Raw genomic sequence first — 18,776 nt, 5'->3', positions numbered from 1 at the left:
GATGCCAGGGGTGGCGTGGGCATGGATGTTTGTGAGTGTCCATTCATCAATTTCATCATGTCATCACTCATCCCAATCTTTGCACAAATTATCCAAAAGTGGCACAAAAAGCGAAGTAAAATAAAGCAAATCAATCGATCAATTAGAAGTATCAGACAATCCATGAAGAAAGGGAGAGTGAGAGACTAGACTACTGTATGAAATTTCATGGATTTTTTTTTTCTTACACACATGTAATTGCACACATAGGCAATTGTACCATTATGAAATGTCAGCTTCTTAATTAGTGAAGAACCACCATGCTGCCATGGAGTTCAGAAGTTTTCCAAGGGGCACTTGTGTTTTAGAGGTAAAATTAATGGCTAGAACTATGAACAGACATCACATACATACTCTTGGGCTGTTGCATCAATACAAACAAAAATCTTTTGAGGATGTGGCTTTTGAGCTTGAATATGCCAGGAATTTTACCCCCTTTTTTATTAACAGTAATAAAGGAAGTGAAGTACACTTGTGTTCAAATTACCTCTGTCATGTGTGCTACTTGAAACATAACTGTATGCCTATTCGAATACAATTTATTTTTTCGTGCAGTTCCTGATCTCTGTCAATTTCGCCACCTCTGTGGTAGCTTCCTCAAGCGTGTAGTGGCTTGCTGCAAGGGACACCCACCACTCACCACCCATGCCTGACGAAGCTACCACAAAGGCGACAACGAAATTGATACGATCAAGAAACTATATGGGAAAATGAACTGTAAGTTGTTTGGAATGTGTTACCTCTCTCCATGTAACCAACAAATGGATATCTTTAGATAGAGTGTAGAACTTTACAGGGTTTTAAAAAAAATTTGTTATGGCAGTGAAATTGTTGAGATATAGTAATATCCTTTTTGGTTTGAACCTCAATTGTCACATTGGATTGTCCTTTTACTTGCCTGTTTTTATTGCTAAAAAAATGCAACGTAGAAGCAAGGAAACTAACATTGAACTCTTGGTATGAAAATTGATGGTATGTATTTGAATAACAAGATGAGTCTATTAATATAGTTAACATTTTTACAGCCGCATTCATCAAGAAGTCCAGGAGTTGTACATAGCAGCAGCACGTAGAAATCCTTCAGACACGATGGATCCCGATGTCCAGTGTGGCTTGGGTGTATTATTTAATTTATCAAACGAATATGACAAGGCAGTAGATTGTTTTAAGGCAGCACTAGAAGCAAGACCAAATGTAAGTTGTACTTTTATGCTTTTAATCGTATTTTGTGAAATTAAAGAGAGATTTCTTTGTGCAAAACATAAAAACCAGTTTGAACCGATACAAGTGCCAATACTTGAATATTGTAAAAATTTAAAGTAGTTCAGAATATTTATTAATTTTGATATGTAATCATTCCAATCAATACAATTGCTTTAAAATATTCATCCACAGTGTTACTGCAAAAAGTAATGAAAGTTATACATTTTGAATAAAATCCAGGATATTGTGATTTGCATTCTCTGTGAAATGTCCAGACTCTGGGAAAAGTATTGCTTGACAGCAGTGATTAAATCCAGTAGCTGATACCAACACCACTGGTATCTACTAAGCCCTGATAAAAACCTAAAATGAGGAAAAATTGTCAAGGTGTGTAGTATATATATGGCTCTGGCACCTGTACCCACGGTCATTGTAACGACCGCCATGTTAGGCAAATTTCAGTTATATTATGGAATTTATCTTATTCGTATGCTTTCAAGTTAAAAACTTAAATTATTTATACTTAATTGTTTTCATAATTCATGTATATATTTGTGTTTTATCTTGTTATTATATTATTCGCATATTTTTGCATCATTAATTCATATTTTATAGGCTAATAATTATTCTTCCTAGTTTATGCAACGTTTTCATTATTTGTCAAATCCAAGATGGCTAGGATTATTTCTATCTTTCATGCAAATGATGTTGTTTAAGCACATTTCTACCTAATATCGATATTTGTTCAACAATAGACAAGATCAAAGTAATTTAATTTAGTCTTTGTTATAAATCCGTAAACTAAATCTTCATTTAATCATTTTATGTGCAAGGGTAAATTATTTTATAAAATCAGTTTCATTATTTCTATCTGGTTCAATATTATAACATTATAGCAAAACAATTCTCTCTCGCTTTCAATAATGCGTTATTCTGTTTATGTTAGGAATGGGGAATGACGCTATGTGTTTAGGGTGACGTCAAAAGTTCCACGTTGGCATTCTTAATTGTTGCCAACCATAACCAAAACTTACTATCGCTAATTAGCATTAATCTGACATATAAATTATAAGTTTTTCTTGTGTTATTTTTATGTTATGAGTTTGTAGGATTGTAAAAAAATAATCTGTTAAGTTGTGCCTTGCACCTGAGGTAGCAGTTGAAGTCTTGCTGTTAACGGTGAAGGCGGTGCACAAATTCTGTCGTGCTAAATAAGTACTAATCACTGCCTACAAGCAAGCAGGACCTAACATATATTTTTAATTTGTGCAAATAAGTAATACGCGTGTGATTCGTGATTTAAGTTTTTGGACATTTTTATTATAATATTTGGTTTGATTTGACGTGATGTGCTGCTCGGTGGTTACCTTCCTTGTAGATTTGTGATTGCCTTAATCCCGATCCCTGGATGAGAACTCGTGCTTCCAATTGACTAGCCAGAGCAAGGAGCGGTGTGTTACCAATTCGGATCTCCATACCTTGGAACTGCGATTGTGCTGGCACATTGCATCGTGATCTGTGAGGGTGAATGTTGCCATGTTTTTATTTGTTCAAATACCCCTCTACAGCCTCAATTTTCATCCCCATGTACATGTAGGACCTTTAGTTTAATATAAGGTTCATCTATTCCATTTCAAACAGTTTGTTAATTTGTAAGCCAGTGTAATGTTTCATTGCTTATGCTGCCTCGCTGGTCAAACACATTGAGTGATTGACTCAATCTCACCACCAGAGATTCCAGGTTTGAGTCCCTGCCTGGACATGAGCTTATTTTTTACTGTCCCTTTGTCAGTTTCATGTAATAATTATTCATCTTCATCATCATGATTAGCAGTGCTAAGTCACAATACAAATAGAAGGTAAATATTATTATTATATTTATTAGTTCAGTACAGCATACATATCCCAATTACTACGTAGAAATTTTCTGTTCAAGTCCTGGTCGAGCCTTCATTTTTCGCTGAAAATTTCTACGTAGTACATCTCTTGTGTGTGTAACTCACAGAATCTAGAATATCCCAATTACGTTGAAAAATAATATACTCTACACTAGAAAAGAAAGTACAAAATGAACATCTATATCCACATAATATTTACACTTTGCTATGCTCTTGTTGATGATTTTTTTCTTCAGTGTACTTCCTGTTTGCGTCAGGGTGTTCATTAAATACTTTTTCTAAATGAATTGTGTTGTTTTCGATTGCAGGATTCTCGTCTATGGAATCGACTTGGAGCTACTCTAGCGAATGGAAATAGATCAGAAGAGGCAGTAGATGCTTATCACCATGCGCTACAGCTGTCTCCAGGTTTCATAAGATCTCGTTATAATCTAGGAATAACATGTGTCAACTTAGGTGCATACAAGTAAGTATCAATTGACACATAATGTGATAATGTACCATTGCTTAAAAGTATTTATTTCTGCAGTTGAGCAACAAATAATCAATATCAAATCATTTAACCTGTGAGAAGTTACTTTATTTTATCAATTATGAATTACATCGTCTTTCGGTTGCCAATAATACATCAACTACTGTACATTGCCAGTACTCCTGATCTCATTCGATATTAGCATAGATATTTTTTCTGTGCAAGAGCTGAAGCAAGCATTAGTCAGCAGCTATTCTTCTCTTCATATTAAAGTCCACGGCTTCTAAATTCTTGCATCATTTCACCCCTAAGATATACATATCTTGTCATGACACTTAGCACTTCCTACAAGGTATTTTCTTCATCTGTTACAGCAACCCGTTGTCTTCTTCTGTTGGCAAAAGCCCCCAACAAAGTGAGCTAAAAAGTACAAACATTCCCAAGTAAGTGTAATTTGCTGACCATCTGGCTTCAAATCTGAATATATTCAGCCATCTAGTCTTCATTGTCTTTTCATTTTATGCATGTAATGGGAACACACCCCCTTCACAAAGGAAAATATATGCAAAAAGGCAGGATTAAAAAGTAGGTGGGAAAATATCCTTTATCATGTATTACTATGTGATAACAAAAAATTAAGCCCAGTATTTTCATTTATATTTTCAAAAACTGCCTTTTTTGTAATATATTTAAAAATATATGTATGGCATATAAAGTAGCTTTACGCAAATTGTGTATTAACTTAGGTTTGGTTCTGGTCACATGCAACTGGTCAGTTAACTGATTACCATTTGTCTCCAATATTTTTTGGAGTTAAGCAGATTGTTTTGGTGTGTAAAATGCCTTTGTTTCCCCCTTCCACAGTCGTAATCACAGTCTTAGTAATTAGTTTGTAAATTGACGGTTATGTAACTTACATCTGTCATATGCTGATGTAAAAGTTTATTAAGGCCGTTATGTTCAAGTAACATTTTTCCATTGTTGAGATTTTGATGCAAAATCCATTTGTATATTTTGTTGTGTAACTGTAATATACTGTTATGAATTGCAGCATTAAGAAAATAATGCATGCGTGTGTTTATTTCCCATATTGAAAATGGTATTGTGCTTTGTACAACTTAACAAAACATAGTTGACTGCATCTTTAGAAAGCTGAGTTTACAGTTCTGGTAGAAGAAATCAAAACTCATCAGAAACAAGAAATAATTATATTATATTGTATTTTTTTTTCCTTAAGGTAGCTGTATGTGTTCAGTCGTGTTTGACTTTAAAGAAATTATGAAAACAGCAATAATGATTTGAATTATTAGTGATATCTAGTTACACATGCCTTTCTATCATCTGGAACTAGAGTAGCACGTAGAGTTTTCTGTAAAAGGCAGTTTCCAGTTGTTATGTAAACCATACTTCACTAGTAGAAGGCCGAAGTGAATCTTTTTATTTCATTTTGAACTGAGAAAGGTCATTGTGTTTTCTTCCTTAGAGCTCCACATATATAATCTGCCCTTTTTTTTCATTAATCATGGTGGCATATTATTTTGTGTTCTAGGGAGGCAGCAGAGCATCTTTTGACTGCTTTGAACCAGCAGGCTGCAGGGAGGGGTTTCCAAGGTAGAAAATCATGGAGTGCGATGTCAGATAGCATTTGGTCTACTTTACGATTGGTGATGTCTTTGTTAGACCGCCAGGATTTATATGGAGCTGTAGACAACAGGTACCTTTTATAATCAAAAATCATTTGATGTAAGCATAAATTCACAACACCAATATGGTAAAAATTTGCTTCTTAGATAAAATTTGGTTCAAAATCCATGTTAGCCATGCAGTATTTATTTCTTTTGTCTATTAATTTTGATGGCAATATATAAATCATTAATTGTGCAGATTATATCAATTTACTTTTAAGATGTTTAATTGCATAAAAATTCATGGTCATGTTGCTTTTATTACTCAGAAGACAATGTAGTTTCATTCATTATTCCCTTTTCTAGCCTAGATTATTTAAAATTCCAGTTACTAGTTCATATCTATTAACTTTGTTTCAGTGTTATTGTCATAAATCTGAGAAATTACAGCCTGGGCATGGGTATTCTTTGCGAGTGTCTAATATATATTATAAAATATATTATTATATATGGTGAATTAGCAGTTATGGCCAATGTACATAGTCTGTTCATAGCATCTTATGAATGATTTAAGTTTTAATAATGTAATCCACCTTGTTACAAGTTTTAATATATTTAATTATGAAGTTCCAATCTTGAGATGTTTATTTCTGTTTATGTCATAAATATTAGGACATAACAAAATGGCGACTATACGACGCACGCTTTTAGAAGCGATATCGGGTGGGGTCACGCAGAGGGTGTGCGTGGCGATCAACCAATGGCAGGAGTGCAACGTTGTACAGTTAGGAGACCGCGGCGTGCGAGTTAAACGCCGTGTTCTGTATTTTTGTTGCGCGCAAGAAGTTTCCATAAAACACGTCACTTTAAGGTTCATCATAAGATGGGGAAAGACATTTTGAATCTGACTGTCCAAATCCCATGAATTTCAGTCGCCTACAGCCGGAGTTATCGTTACTTGAAGAAACACGGGAAACAACACCTTTCATTACCTTCAGCCTGTTTTTTTTTTTTTTTTTTTTTTTTTTTTCGTTTCCACTGTGTTGACGCAGCTGAGTTGTTGTGTCTAGGGAAAACTGTGGGTGTTAAATTCGCCTCGATATAAACAATGACCCTTCATTTTTCTGGGCATTCTCGAACATTGAAAGTCTGGGTCAGTTTGAGTTCAGCGTTTTCGTAGCAAGGCCGATGTAAAATTATTCGCTTATCGTTCACTCGTGCACCACAAAGAACAGTTTGTGAAAAGATTAAATACAGCCCTTTCATGCGATAGTGTGTGTTCTTTTTATTTTAAATAATGTCACTCTCAAAACCTAGCACCAGTAGTACAGGCACCAAGGGTGCAAAATCTAATCATTAACCTAACCTCCAGGAGAGTAACTCGGAAATGAGTGAAATCAGTGACACGGAGACCGAGGAAGACGACGAGAGCGGTGATTAATAAATAAATACCTTCAAGCTTCTTTCAGGTATGGGTTTCTCGTATAAGCTACAGTGATGTGATATTATAATCCTGTGTAGAAATATTCACTATATTATTTCACTGTACACATATATACTGTGCATGCATTATCAAAATAATGGACACATCGCGAATTTGCTGTTCTTCCCTTGCGCTAGCAGTTAGTTTGCCAACAGCGCAGTGGCACTGGCTGGGTATTGGCCGAACTCATGTTCCTTCTAAAAGCGTGCGCCGTATAGGATTAAAGAAGATAATTACTATAATTCTACTTACAGTAGTAATTATTTTAAGTCCAAGTGAGCTAGTATGAAAAAACACATAAGTTTTATACCTGCATTTGAAGCTTATGACCCAAGCCAGGATATAAATTTGTATATTAAAAGATTCAAGGCTTTTCTTGAGGCTAACGATATACAAGAAAGGAAACAAGTGTTTACTCTTATTTCTGTAATCGGTAGTTTACCATATCAAAAACTGGAACACAGATTAAGTCCAAAGGATCCACAAGATTGCACCTTGGAGGAACTCTTTGCTACATTGAGAAAAATATATGCACCACAAGTTATTGAATGGATTCAACGATTCGCTTTTATGCAAATAAAGCAAGAGCAAGGTGAGACAGCTACATCGTACATAAATCGTTTAAAAGTTGCTGCAATAACTTGTGAGTTTACAACATATGAATTAGACAGTCTCATTAGAGAACAACTAGTGTTCGGACTACCCGATAGTATACTAAAAGACAGATTATTGCTAGACATGCCCAGCACATTCGAAAAGGACATTTCTTGGCTGCATGTTTTGAAAGAAATAAACAATGGAACTGACCTGCAGTCAATTTATCTAATATGTATATAGGAAATTGTGAAATGAGAAACAGTAATTTAGATACCAAAGCTAATGGTTATGGAGAATACAACTCTCAAAAATAGCTTATTATCTGTGAAAGAAGTTAGTACATATACTTTTTTAACTACAAACATGCGACAAATGTACAATAAAAATCAAACTAATCTATTTCTAATTTGCAACATGCATATGATCAGATTTCATTGCGAAATGAACGTTTACCTTTGTACATTAATATTATAATACAAGACCAGTCGTTAGAAGCTATTGTCGATTCTGGTAGTTTTGCTAATTTCATTTCCAAAGATTTGTTAACTAATCTTATAGGCAACTTCACACTGAGTCAGTTATTAAATTCATATACGTCGATATCAGGTGAAAGCTTGTGTTTATTAGGTCAATTAAGATTACAACTTTACTATCATGGCAAAATGTACATGTTGCCTTTTGTTGTTGGAGACAAAATCAATACAAATATATTAATTGGTAGAGCTGGAATGAACATATTATTTGTTGATTGGTGCAGCAAACTTCTAAATGAGTTTCCTGAAACTGATTATGTTCAAAAGGAAGATTCTACACATGCATGCTTAGGTCTAGAATCAAAAAATTTGCTACCAGATGCTTGTTCGAAAATTCAGCGTTCAGGCTTAATGGATACTCCAAGGGTACATCAACAGAAGATTGATGAGATCGGTGAATGTTCACGAATATCAAATGTGCAAGGGCAAAATAGCAAAGCAATGATTCTGAACAAACGTAAAGCAGACGTAGATAATTCAAGTAATATGAAACAAATGAACATTGAAGACTGTCATTCACAATTGCTGACATCTTTTGCAGAATTGTTTAATGAGGATATTAGTACACCCATTAAATATTTCAGGGTATCAATACCTTTACAGAAGAATGCTAGGCCCGTGTTCAGGAAAGCGTACAGAATATTCATTACGAGATCAAATAAAACAAGAAATAGATAATATGTGTAAGCAGAATATTATAGCTCCTATAGAACATTCAGAATGGGCTAGTTCTATTGTGCCAGTTAAGAAATCAAATAATTCTATACGTATCTGTGTAGATTACTTGAAAACAGTCAATTTTCAAACCGATGGTTTAGTGTATCCTCTACCAGATTTTCCTGATATTTTACAAAAAGTTAAAATAGGAAAGAACTACACCAGGCTTGATTTACGTTCAGCATTTTTACAAGTTAGTTTGCATCCAAACTCACAAAACATATTGTGTTTAAATTATGATTCTCACTTGTACAGAATGCAACGTTTACAATGTTTACCATTTGGTACAAATGTTTCGTCTCAGCTTTTCCAACAGGTAATTGATTCAATTTTAACAGGATTGGAAAGAGTTGCATCATTTAATGATTATGTTATAATTTCTTTAGATAGTCTACAAGAATGTTTTCTAAGAACAATACAAGTTCTGTAATGCTTTAAAGATTATAATGTTAAAGTCAATTTAAGTAAATCTGAATTCCTAGTGCAAGAAGTGATTTACTTAGGAAGACGTTTTACGGCAAATGGAATCACATCAACTGAAAAGTGTGTGTGTGTGCTATTTTAGAAAGTTCCGAACCAAAGGATAAGGTTCAACTACAAAGTTTTTTAGGGATGGTTGCATTTGAAAGCAGTTTTCTACACAACTTGTCATCTACAATACCACACCTATATCGACTTCTGAGGAAAGGCGAAAAATGGTTGTGGTCTAATCAATGTGTATCGGAATTTAAGGCTGTTAAAGATAAGATTGTTCAGACACCTGCAATAATTCCTTTTGATCCTTCAAAAGAAATAATCCTAGAAACGGATAGTTCTTGCTACGGTGTTGGAGGTCGATTGGGGCACAAGATAGATGGCGAACATCGAACAGTGGCATGTTTTTCAGCTACAGTTTCCCCTGCTCAGAAGAATTACTGTCTGAGAAAGAGAGGCATTAGCCATTGTTTCGCCTGTTAAAAACATTTTTACTTACATCTGGCAGGTCAAAAATTAACAATATACACCGATTCAACAACTGCCAAATCATTACTTGATTCGAATACACCAGTGCCAATGTAACACAATGCGCATTGGCAGAGGTGGAAAATATTCATGGCATCTCTGAATTACGAAAAAGTGTATTCTAAGAAGGTTCCAATAGCAGACGCTTTGTCAAGATTACCACTACCTGAAGAATTGCAATCAGATTTGTTTTTGACAGCGTATGCAGATCTAGAACAAAAGTTACAACTGTTACGAATATCAGAGATCAAGGAACATACAACACACGATGAATTGTTGTCTAAAATAACAATTTACGTTAAGAATGGTTGGCCAAGAGGAATTGATCCACAAATCAATGAGGAAGCAGTAGCTTTATGGAAGAAACGTCTGGAAAGATGGATTCTTCAACAGAAGATTGATTGTTGATGTGGGGAAATAGAATTGTATTGCCAGAGACACTGCGATGCAAGTTTCTATTCAAATTCATGGTCTGCACAGTGGCGTAGTGAGATTAAAACAGATTTGCAGAGACTTAGTTTGGTATCCTAAAATGACTTCTGACATTGAAAGTTTTGTTGCAAAATGTGATGCTTGTCAGACGAATGCAAGAGCTCCAGCAAAAGGACAATTTATATCATGGACACCGACATCACAACCCATGGAATGTGTACATGTCGATCATTTCTATTTCAAAGTTTATTTATTCCTGTTGTATGTTGATACACAAAATTTTTGAATGTTCGGCAATGTTCTAATTTAACGGCTCAGGAAGCAATTAGACATTTAAAAAGCCAATTTTACATACTTGGTTCTCCAAAAGAGTTAGTCTCAGATAATGGACACTCCAAAAGAGTTAGTCTCAGATAATGGACAACCCTTTGCAAGTGAACAATTTAAGATGTTCTGCCAAAGCTTGGGCATTGAACTAAAGCATTCCTGCCCATATAAACCTTCGAGAAACAGGTTGGCTGAGAGAACAGTCAATACCGTGAAAAGGTATCTAACCCTCATAGGAGGTTTTCCAAAAGGGGATGTTAGAAAATTAAATACTGAAGTAGAATCATTGCTGCATACAATAATACACTGGCATAACAATACTCCATTGCCATCAACTGGAACATCTTCAAGTTCATCAATGTTTTCTTACGACACTGCAAGTAATATAATCATTAAAGATGAACTAAAAATGTTCATTATGAATATGAGAGCTTTTCAATTGTAAGTAAAGTATATTATTAATGCCCTGAAAGAAAGTATATCGGAAAGGAGAAATTATTGAAAGATGCAGTTTTGCTGTTTATAGAGTAAGAGATGTGGAAAGTGGCAGATACAGAAATGTACACTATTCATTTTTAAAGATTCTTCATGAAACTGGAGGAGAATCAAATCAGTCAGAAAGACCTAAGGAATATGACAATAGTGCATGTCATGCATATTTATATCCTCCAATTAAAAATTAAATGCATCGGCAGGAACTAAGCGACAGTGAAGAACATAATGCTCACAGTTAGTCTCCGAAGCAAGAAAGTAGCTCATCTTCGAAGGGAGGAACTAATCTAGGTCTTGGAACCAGTTCGTCTTCAAAGCAAGGGAATAGTTTTGGTCTAGGACGTAGTTCGAGGGGAAGAAGGAAATCTCAAAGAGTAAAAAGGACAAGAATGTTTTACCCCTCATAAGTTTGTTTTCTCAGGAAGGGGAGAAGATTGATATATATTATAAAATATATTATTATACAGGGTGATTCTTTATGTAGTTTACAACTTCAATAAATTATAATTATTTATTGTAACCACATACAGATGGTTTATATGTCATTATGCAGCAAAACACTTCAAGTTTTGACTCATGTAGTGTGTAGTTGCGGAGTTGATCACATGCGGCGCCACCGGTCTATCATTGAAAATGGCGACTTTCACTGGTGCGGAAAGAGCTAAGTGCGTGTTCTGGTTCGAAGAAACCAAGTCAGGAACGAGTGTACAGCGAAAGTTTCGCACAGAATATGGCAAGGACCCGCCCAGCAGACCAACAGTGTACAAATGGCACCAGACATTTATCGAAACAGGTTGTTCTGTGCGACACACAAAGTCTCCAGGGCGTTCCCAGACAAGTGGATAGGTCGTGGTGGACCAATTGCCTGGCCGCCACGGTCTCCAGATTACACTCCACTCGACTTTTTTTGTGGGGGTTTGTGAAAGATAGGGTGTACAGTGGTGGAAAAAAGTTCTTCCCCATAAGACTTTAATGGCAGTAAATAATACCGGAAGGGTAGGCAACACACATTGCACCATTAGGTGATCGGGTGATTCTGTCTGTCTCAAGAGAAACTCGTCTTTCATGCAAAAGCCAACAGGCACAGGAAATGTAGGAAAGTCACGTGACTTGTCAGGTGGAATGTTGTTCGTCAGAAAATCGCCTTTTCTCAAGCCAGGTCGCAGAACCGACAAGAGCTACACGTTATATCTCCGAAAATGATTCCCCTAAAAACGTTGAACGAAACGCTAAAACAATTCTTGCCTTAATTACTGTATGTGCCGCAGTAGCACAGTCGTTAGGGCGTTTTATTATCATGCGAGAGATCTGGGTTCGATCCCCGACGGGGGATAATCGGGATTTTGTCCACCTGTTCAAGCTGCTTCGGTGGCAACCCAGCATCGTATAAAGTGGGTACCTGGAGGAAACTCTGGGGAAAGGGGGGGGTAAGGCGGCCAGGGACGTGGTGCTGATCACATCATTCCCACCTTTGGCCTGATGAAGAAAGCGTGGGGCCCCAACTCCACTAACTCCACACCCCCTATACTCCTTCATGGCTTGGTGCAAAGCACAAGGTAGCACTTTGCTTTTTAATTTACTATACATCCCGTTTTTGTAGGAACAGAACTTCCCAATCCCTACGTGGGCTTTCTTCCAAGTTCCGTAGGGATGTGAATAGGCTCCAATATTTCTTGAGACAATTCATACAAGTTATATTTCCTTATAAGAACAACAGCCGATATATTTTGTGTGCGTGTGTGTAAGGGGGTATAATCCAAACATGTGAGGTGATCCTATTCCCACTACTCAGAAATAAATCTCAATTCAACACACTGAAAATGCAGCACTTTCTACATCTTAGCATGCAAATATCTACATAGTAGCAAAGTAATATGTGGAAAGAGAAAAATTAACGATTTGTAACGGCACTCTGGAAATTTTTTAGTTTATTTTTTTTCAATATGAACTGACATTCATAACATTCATTAACAATCCCAATATTGACAAAAGAATAGCTTAGTCGTTCTGCTACTTTCAATTCTTCATTATCGTAGTCACCGTAACTCTCTCTCTCTCTCTCTCTCTCTCTCTCTCTCTCTCTCTCTCTCTCTCTCTCTCTCTCTCTCTCATCCTTCCCGATGGCGCTGTAGTAGAGGAGTCGCCTTGTAATCAAGGAGTCACCGGTTCGATACCCGGTGGAGACACAGTGGTTAGGATCCCACTTTAAACTGTAGATGCAGTCTCGATTAGCCTTTGTGTGCATAAGGTGGACTTAAAATACCAAATGTAAATAAAAATCAAAATCACCGTAACTCTCTACAAAGCCAGAGGATCCATTTTTGAAACCTGTTGAGGCTTAGATGTAGCATTGCATTCGTATCATTACCTATCATCTTCATGGTCGCGATTATCGCAAGAGGTAAAAATTCGACACAAAATAACCAAACAGAAGCTTGGAATCAATCTGAATATTGGTTACGTTGGATACGTGGTAGAATTGTTTTAAGTATTACTTCCTGTGATGTAATAGGGTTTTTGATTACAGACCATTTGTATAATACATATCGTTGTTGCGAACAATAAGTAGTTTCACGTTCACCACACTCTTCGGTTGTTTAGAAATCGTAAGGAAGAAGGATCTCTAAATTTCCGCTTTCACATGTCAATGAAACTTTAAAATACGTTCAGTGTAGGTCACAAAAGAGAAATCTAATTCTAATAGAATACGATACTACTCCTTACGTTCTTGTAAATGTTCACCATTAGTCTGGCGAAAGAAAGTAAGGAAGATTTCCGTGTTTCCTTGAGGAAAGATAAGGCGCCTGCTTGTAGGAAGCAAGCACCAACTGCTTCGATCATTGACCTTCACTCCCAGAGTGACTCACAGCTGGCCTGCGCTCGTTCCAGTGTGCTTATAAAATAGGTATTTTATTTCGTTCGTTCTAATCCACAGTTATATCAAGCTAACATTCTAATATTTTCGTAAAATATGTAGTAAACAAGTTGTATACATTATGGTCTTCCAGAGTGTTGTTGCCTCCTGCTATTTACACGCGGGAGATGGGGGTGTTGTAAACATTTCTGAACCCAAAGGTCGAGCACGAAGGAAAAGTTGTGTAATCATTGGAGGTATTAACAAGGTAATAGAAGTTGAAGGAAATGCTGGAATACATTATATCAGAAATTGAGTAAAAACAGTTTTCATCACAAATAGCGGAAAGTAGGACAAATTATCTCAAAATGTTGGACACGAACGCATTTGCAGTAAATATAATAGGTTACTAGGACATCTTAGCATATAACGAGAATATGACACATCGTCAGCTGAAAAATTAATGTTGAAGTGAACGGTTGAGTTCAAAATTCCTCAACTGCTAATTAATAGCACGGCTGTATGTGATTTCAACTTGTGTATGTAAGACAGAACGTTTTTCGTCGATGTGGGGCCAGGAAGAGAAAACAATCCATGAATTCGGGAAGGAAAAAATTCACAATTTCGTAAACAAAGTCTGGAAGTTCTTGTTTATTAATATGTAAAAAACTACTATACACTGGGAAAAAAAACAGAATTGTGTGCCTTATTTCTCCAATAAGTAGAATAATTACTTGTTACTTCGAACAAATTACCGACACTTATATCGATAGAGTCCTCCTCCGTAGTCGAGCGGGTTAAGGCGTTCACTCGTCTTGAGATCGTTCGCTGCGCGACGGCGTAGGTTCGAATCCGGCTCTGGTCGGAATTTATTCGGCCTGCGTATAGGACCGGTGGCAACCCACCATCGTGAGGAAATTGGGGAGCTCCGAGTGAGTAAGCGTAATCCGGTCACGGAGACCTACTATAACGTCTGGGGATACGTCGGGCTGACCCCCCGACCATTCCACTACTGGTTGAAGATCTCCACACTTAGAGGTGACGAAGGAAAGCGTGGGAGGGAGACGGGCAGTCGGTAGGTAAGCCAAGGCCCTTCATGGGCTGTCGCGCTAAGGATTATTATTATTATTATTATATCGATAGAACTTCACAAAGTAAGCATTTTTATACATATATCCGGACTTTTCCGGATCTAGAAAATCATGAAGTAATTTCTGAGCTTTTCCGAACATCCAGTAGCAACCATGCACACTCTTTGATTTAAGCATACTTCTCCAAGGAACCACGTTATCTTAGACTCCCCTCAGTTTTTCTGTTTCTCCATCTAATTTGAAGTTACGTGATGCCCAAAATACGTATAAGACATTTGAGATTTCTTTCAAATTCCTTCCGGAGGCCAGACACAATTATAAAATGTAGGACACGTCCGGAAATAAGAATGATTCTTATAAGTCTTTTTATTTTCTTATTTAGCGTCGTTCTTCTTTCACCTCTTGCTAATCGCGACGACGAGGATGAGTGATATGATGAAATTGATGAAGGGGCACTCACGAAGAACACCCATACGCACGACGGGATTCGAACCCAGGACATCAGACATCGTAGCGCACTGTGCTAACCACTCTGTCACGGACGGAATTCTTATAGCCCTAATCGTTCCTCAAGCATTTTTCCTATCTTTAACTACACACGAGACATAAAGAACAATCTAAATAAACAGGTGCCAGTTCACACTCTAACCGTAATAAAACATATGCATGTGAAAATGCAAAATAATATTTATTTTTAGGTAGTTGTTTATTATTATTGTATATTAAAGAAATATATTAGTGATAAAATGACGGAAGTAGAGGAACATCTCCAATGAAACACTCATGCCTTATGGATATTTGTATTTCTTGCCGAACAAGGTTCCGAGTTCGAGTTCCGACCAAAATGGGTTCATTTTGTGTATGTTCATTCTTGTCTTTAATGTAATCATAAATCGTCGTCATGAATAATTTAACTTCAGAGGAAGAAAACTGAGGTAATTACTAATAAAAACAATAACAAAACAAATTTGATCTTAAAGCCCTGGCTTTGCGCTACATCTTCCATCACGGGGATCATAGACGTGCGCCCAGGGTGCCAGGGGGAGGGCAAATGCCCCCCTAATCATGGACGTCTGCAGATTTTTTCCATGAAGAGACAAGCAAGGTATTTTTCCATGGGGCATATTACCCCGATAATAGTGTTGCATGATCGCATTCCTGCATCCTCATTATAATAATTAATGTAAATTATTATGACTGAAATCAAATTATACATGTGAAAACGTACTTTTTGGTTGACATTCGTTTTCTAAGGGTAAGATGTGGCAATACTTGGCCCCCTTCCAGGCATCTATGCCCCTATATTATTATATTTTCACCTAGAAATTTAGGATAGATGAATCCTATCGCCGTTATTAAACTATATTATACTATTAAAGAAAATTAAGTATTTTCAAGCCGATGAAAGTTCAAAGCAACTACGGGGGAAGGGGGTGCAGTGGCGAAACCACAGCCCCCCACAACCTTGAACTGAAATCAATTTTAGGGGGCGAACATGGAAGTAAAGGAAAGCAAGAGTAGCAGAATCTAAGAGTAGCAGGACAAAAGGATACTCAAGATGGATTTTGTTTTCACGTCTTTCTTGCATTATTTCTTCCAGACTGCCAAGAGCACCTGCGGGGGGATGGGGGGCAGAGATGCAATTGCTCCCTTGATTTCAAATTTTATACAAATATAAATACCTTTTGTAAAATGTTCTTGCTCGCTTCGCTTGCAATGTCTGCTTTTCTTGCAGTCTAGTCAAGTTCAGAGCCGTAGGTAGGGGTCGACGGGAGTTAACCCTGGACGCCAAACGATCTAAATGAAAAAAAAATTGTAAAAGAGAATAATATGGCGCTCCATGATTTTTTTCCCCCATATTAAATCGACATTGTTTTCATTTTGCAAAAATTTGGATCTGAAAATTTATTGGTTGCTTCGCTCACAATTTGTTTTCTGTAATGCATTTTAAATTACCGAAGAGAGAAGTACTGCTGCTAAAAGGTTTTCTCTTAAGTGCATGAACAATTGTTTGGAGGAAAAGGAACGCGAAGATTTGAGAGACAATTTATATGATTTTTACTGTTGGTATATAAGTATATGTTGTGTGTGTGTGTGTGTGTGTGTGTGTGTGTGTGTGTGTGTGTTGTATGTATATATATATATATATATATATATATATATATATATATATATATATGTATGTATGTATGTATGTATGTATGTATTTATATGTGTGTGTGGGGCGGGGGGAGGGGTGTATATATAAACACACCCAACAATGCAATAAAATGTAAACAAGTGAGATGAAATTACGTTATTCTTTTCCGGCCTGAACTATCATCAAGACTATCCCCCCTAATCAGAGGGTCTGATCACCCTATGACGGGGACTGACACTTTACGTAGGTGTAGACACGCTTCGTACAATTTGATGATATCGCGATTACGTAATGGATGTGCAGCCACTTAACTGAATTCCCCAAAATTCACTTTTTATTACTACATTCTAAATTAGCATAATATCACATATCATAATATGCGCCGCTTTGGTACACTTTGTGGATTGTGCATTAATCAACATCAGGTTAATCGCGGCAGGCAAAGTGGAGGGAAAATGACAATGAAACACAACGAGGAAGCCCTTGGTTCCCAATTAATGAAACTTTGTCTACATGCAACTGCGTCGCTGCGTGAAATCGCTGAAAATGTCATTTATTAATTTCTTAATTTTGCTTATTTTATATTGCTTCTCTAGCACTTGGCGTCAACAAAGGCGATGAGGATGATTAATGAAGTTATGAAATGGATGATAGGACATGATGATCCATGTCTTACACAAAATTCTAAGTTGGGACTAATGAATAGCGATTCGTCTTATCATTAGCCACGTAGTTGTTTTTAATTCCAATATTTTTCAAGGACTTCTGGGTTGACAGCATGTGTGTTGCGCGATGATGACTCGACGAAAACCACCATTTCAGTGAACTTTCTTGACAATGGCTCTAATATCAGTAAAGAGAATATTTTCTTACGAATAGCTGTTGTTAAGAAACCAATTCCTGAAACTTTTTCTGGTAGTCTCACGGCACCCAGCTGTTGTTTGTTATGGCTGGGCCTGGTGGTATGACTCACGCTCCTGTCAATACTCAATCATTCCCGAGAATCCAGGTCCGCCAGGCAAACCCAAGCAACAATTTTGTTATTTGGGTTGCATAGACAACAGGCTTTAAGATGTTACGATATCGTAGGTCTCGTGGCCCAAGAACTACTTTCCATGACTGTACACCCCTCCCCTACCTCATAATCTTCATGAACTTCAAGATCGCATCACAACAGCCATCGCTAATGTTACCCCTGAAATGCTGGTTAATGTTTGGCAGGAAATTGATTTTCGTTGGGATGTGTCCAGGATGACCAACGGTGCACACATTGAACCATAACAGATTTCTAATAAAAAACTTGAAGTGTTTTGCTGCATAATGACATATAAACCAAGTCTGTATGTGGTTCCAATAAATAATTATAAATTATTGAAGTTGTAAACTACATAAAGAATCACACTGTATATGGTGAATTAGTAGTTATGGCCAATGTACATAGTCTGTGCATAGCGTCTTATGAATGATTGAAGTTTTAATAATGTAATCCACCTTGTTACAAGTTTTAATATATTTAATTATGAAGTTCCAATCTTGAGATGTTTATTTCTGTTTGTCATAAATAGGCACATATTTTTGGTAAATAAAAAAGCAAAATTTCGGTATAAAAACTGAGTCAATTTCGGGTTCAAAAGCGGTAAATAAAATAAAATATCGGTGTTATAGCGGTGAAAAATTGGATTAAAAGTGGTATATAAAAAGACATTTTGGTTTTAAAATTGTGAATATAATCCTAAATTTGATTTAGAAACTACACTTATTCCACAGAATTAACATTTCACTTTTAATAGCCTATTTATGTAGTTATCCGAGTATTAAGTTTATTTCTGTGTAAAGGAGTTGATTTTTGTTTCTCCAATATTAACAGCAGA

At 36.5% G+C, this 18,776-nt stretch overlaps 1 protein-coding gene across 1 annotated transcript in view; it reads left to right on the top strand.

The window, feature by feature from the left end:
- Positions 1 to 18,776, top strand: part of Pex5 (peroxisomal biogenesis factor 5) — a 55,391-nt gene that overhangs the window by 26,539 nt on the left and 10,076 nt on the right. The window contains exons 11-13 of the mRNA XM_083135447.1: positions 1,065 to 1,233; positions 3,449 to 3,606; positions 5,162 to 5,326. Of these exons, the coding sequence (XP_082991573.1) occupies positions 1,065 to 1,233; positions 3,449 to 3,606; positions 5,162 to 5,326 (492 nt within the window). The remainder of the gene's footprint in view (positions 1 to 1,064; positions 1,234 to 3,448; positions 3,607 to 5,161; positions 5,327 to 18,776) is intronic.

The sequence above is a fragment of the Lepisma saccharinum genome, chromosome 14 (genome assembly GCF_977018435.1).
Source record: "Lepisma saccharinum chromosome 14, izLepSacc3.1, whole genome shotgun sequence".
Lineage (NCBI taxonomy): Eukaryota > Metazoa > Arthropoda > Insecta > Zygentoma > Lepismatidae > Lepisma > Lepisma saccharinum.
The sequence above is the reverse complement of the archived record's forward strand: the minus strand, read 5'-3'. Positions and strand labels throughout refer to the sequence as shown.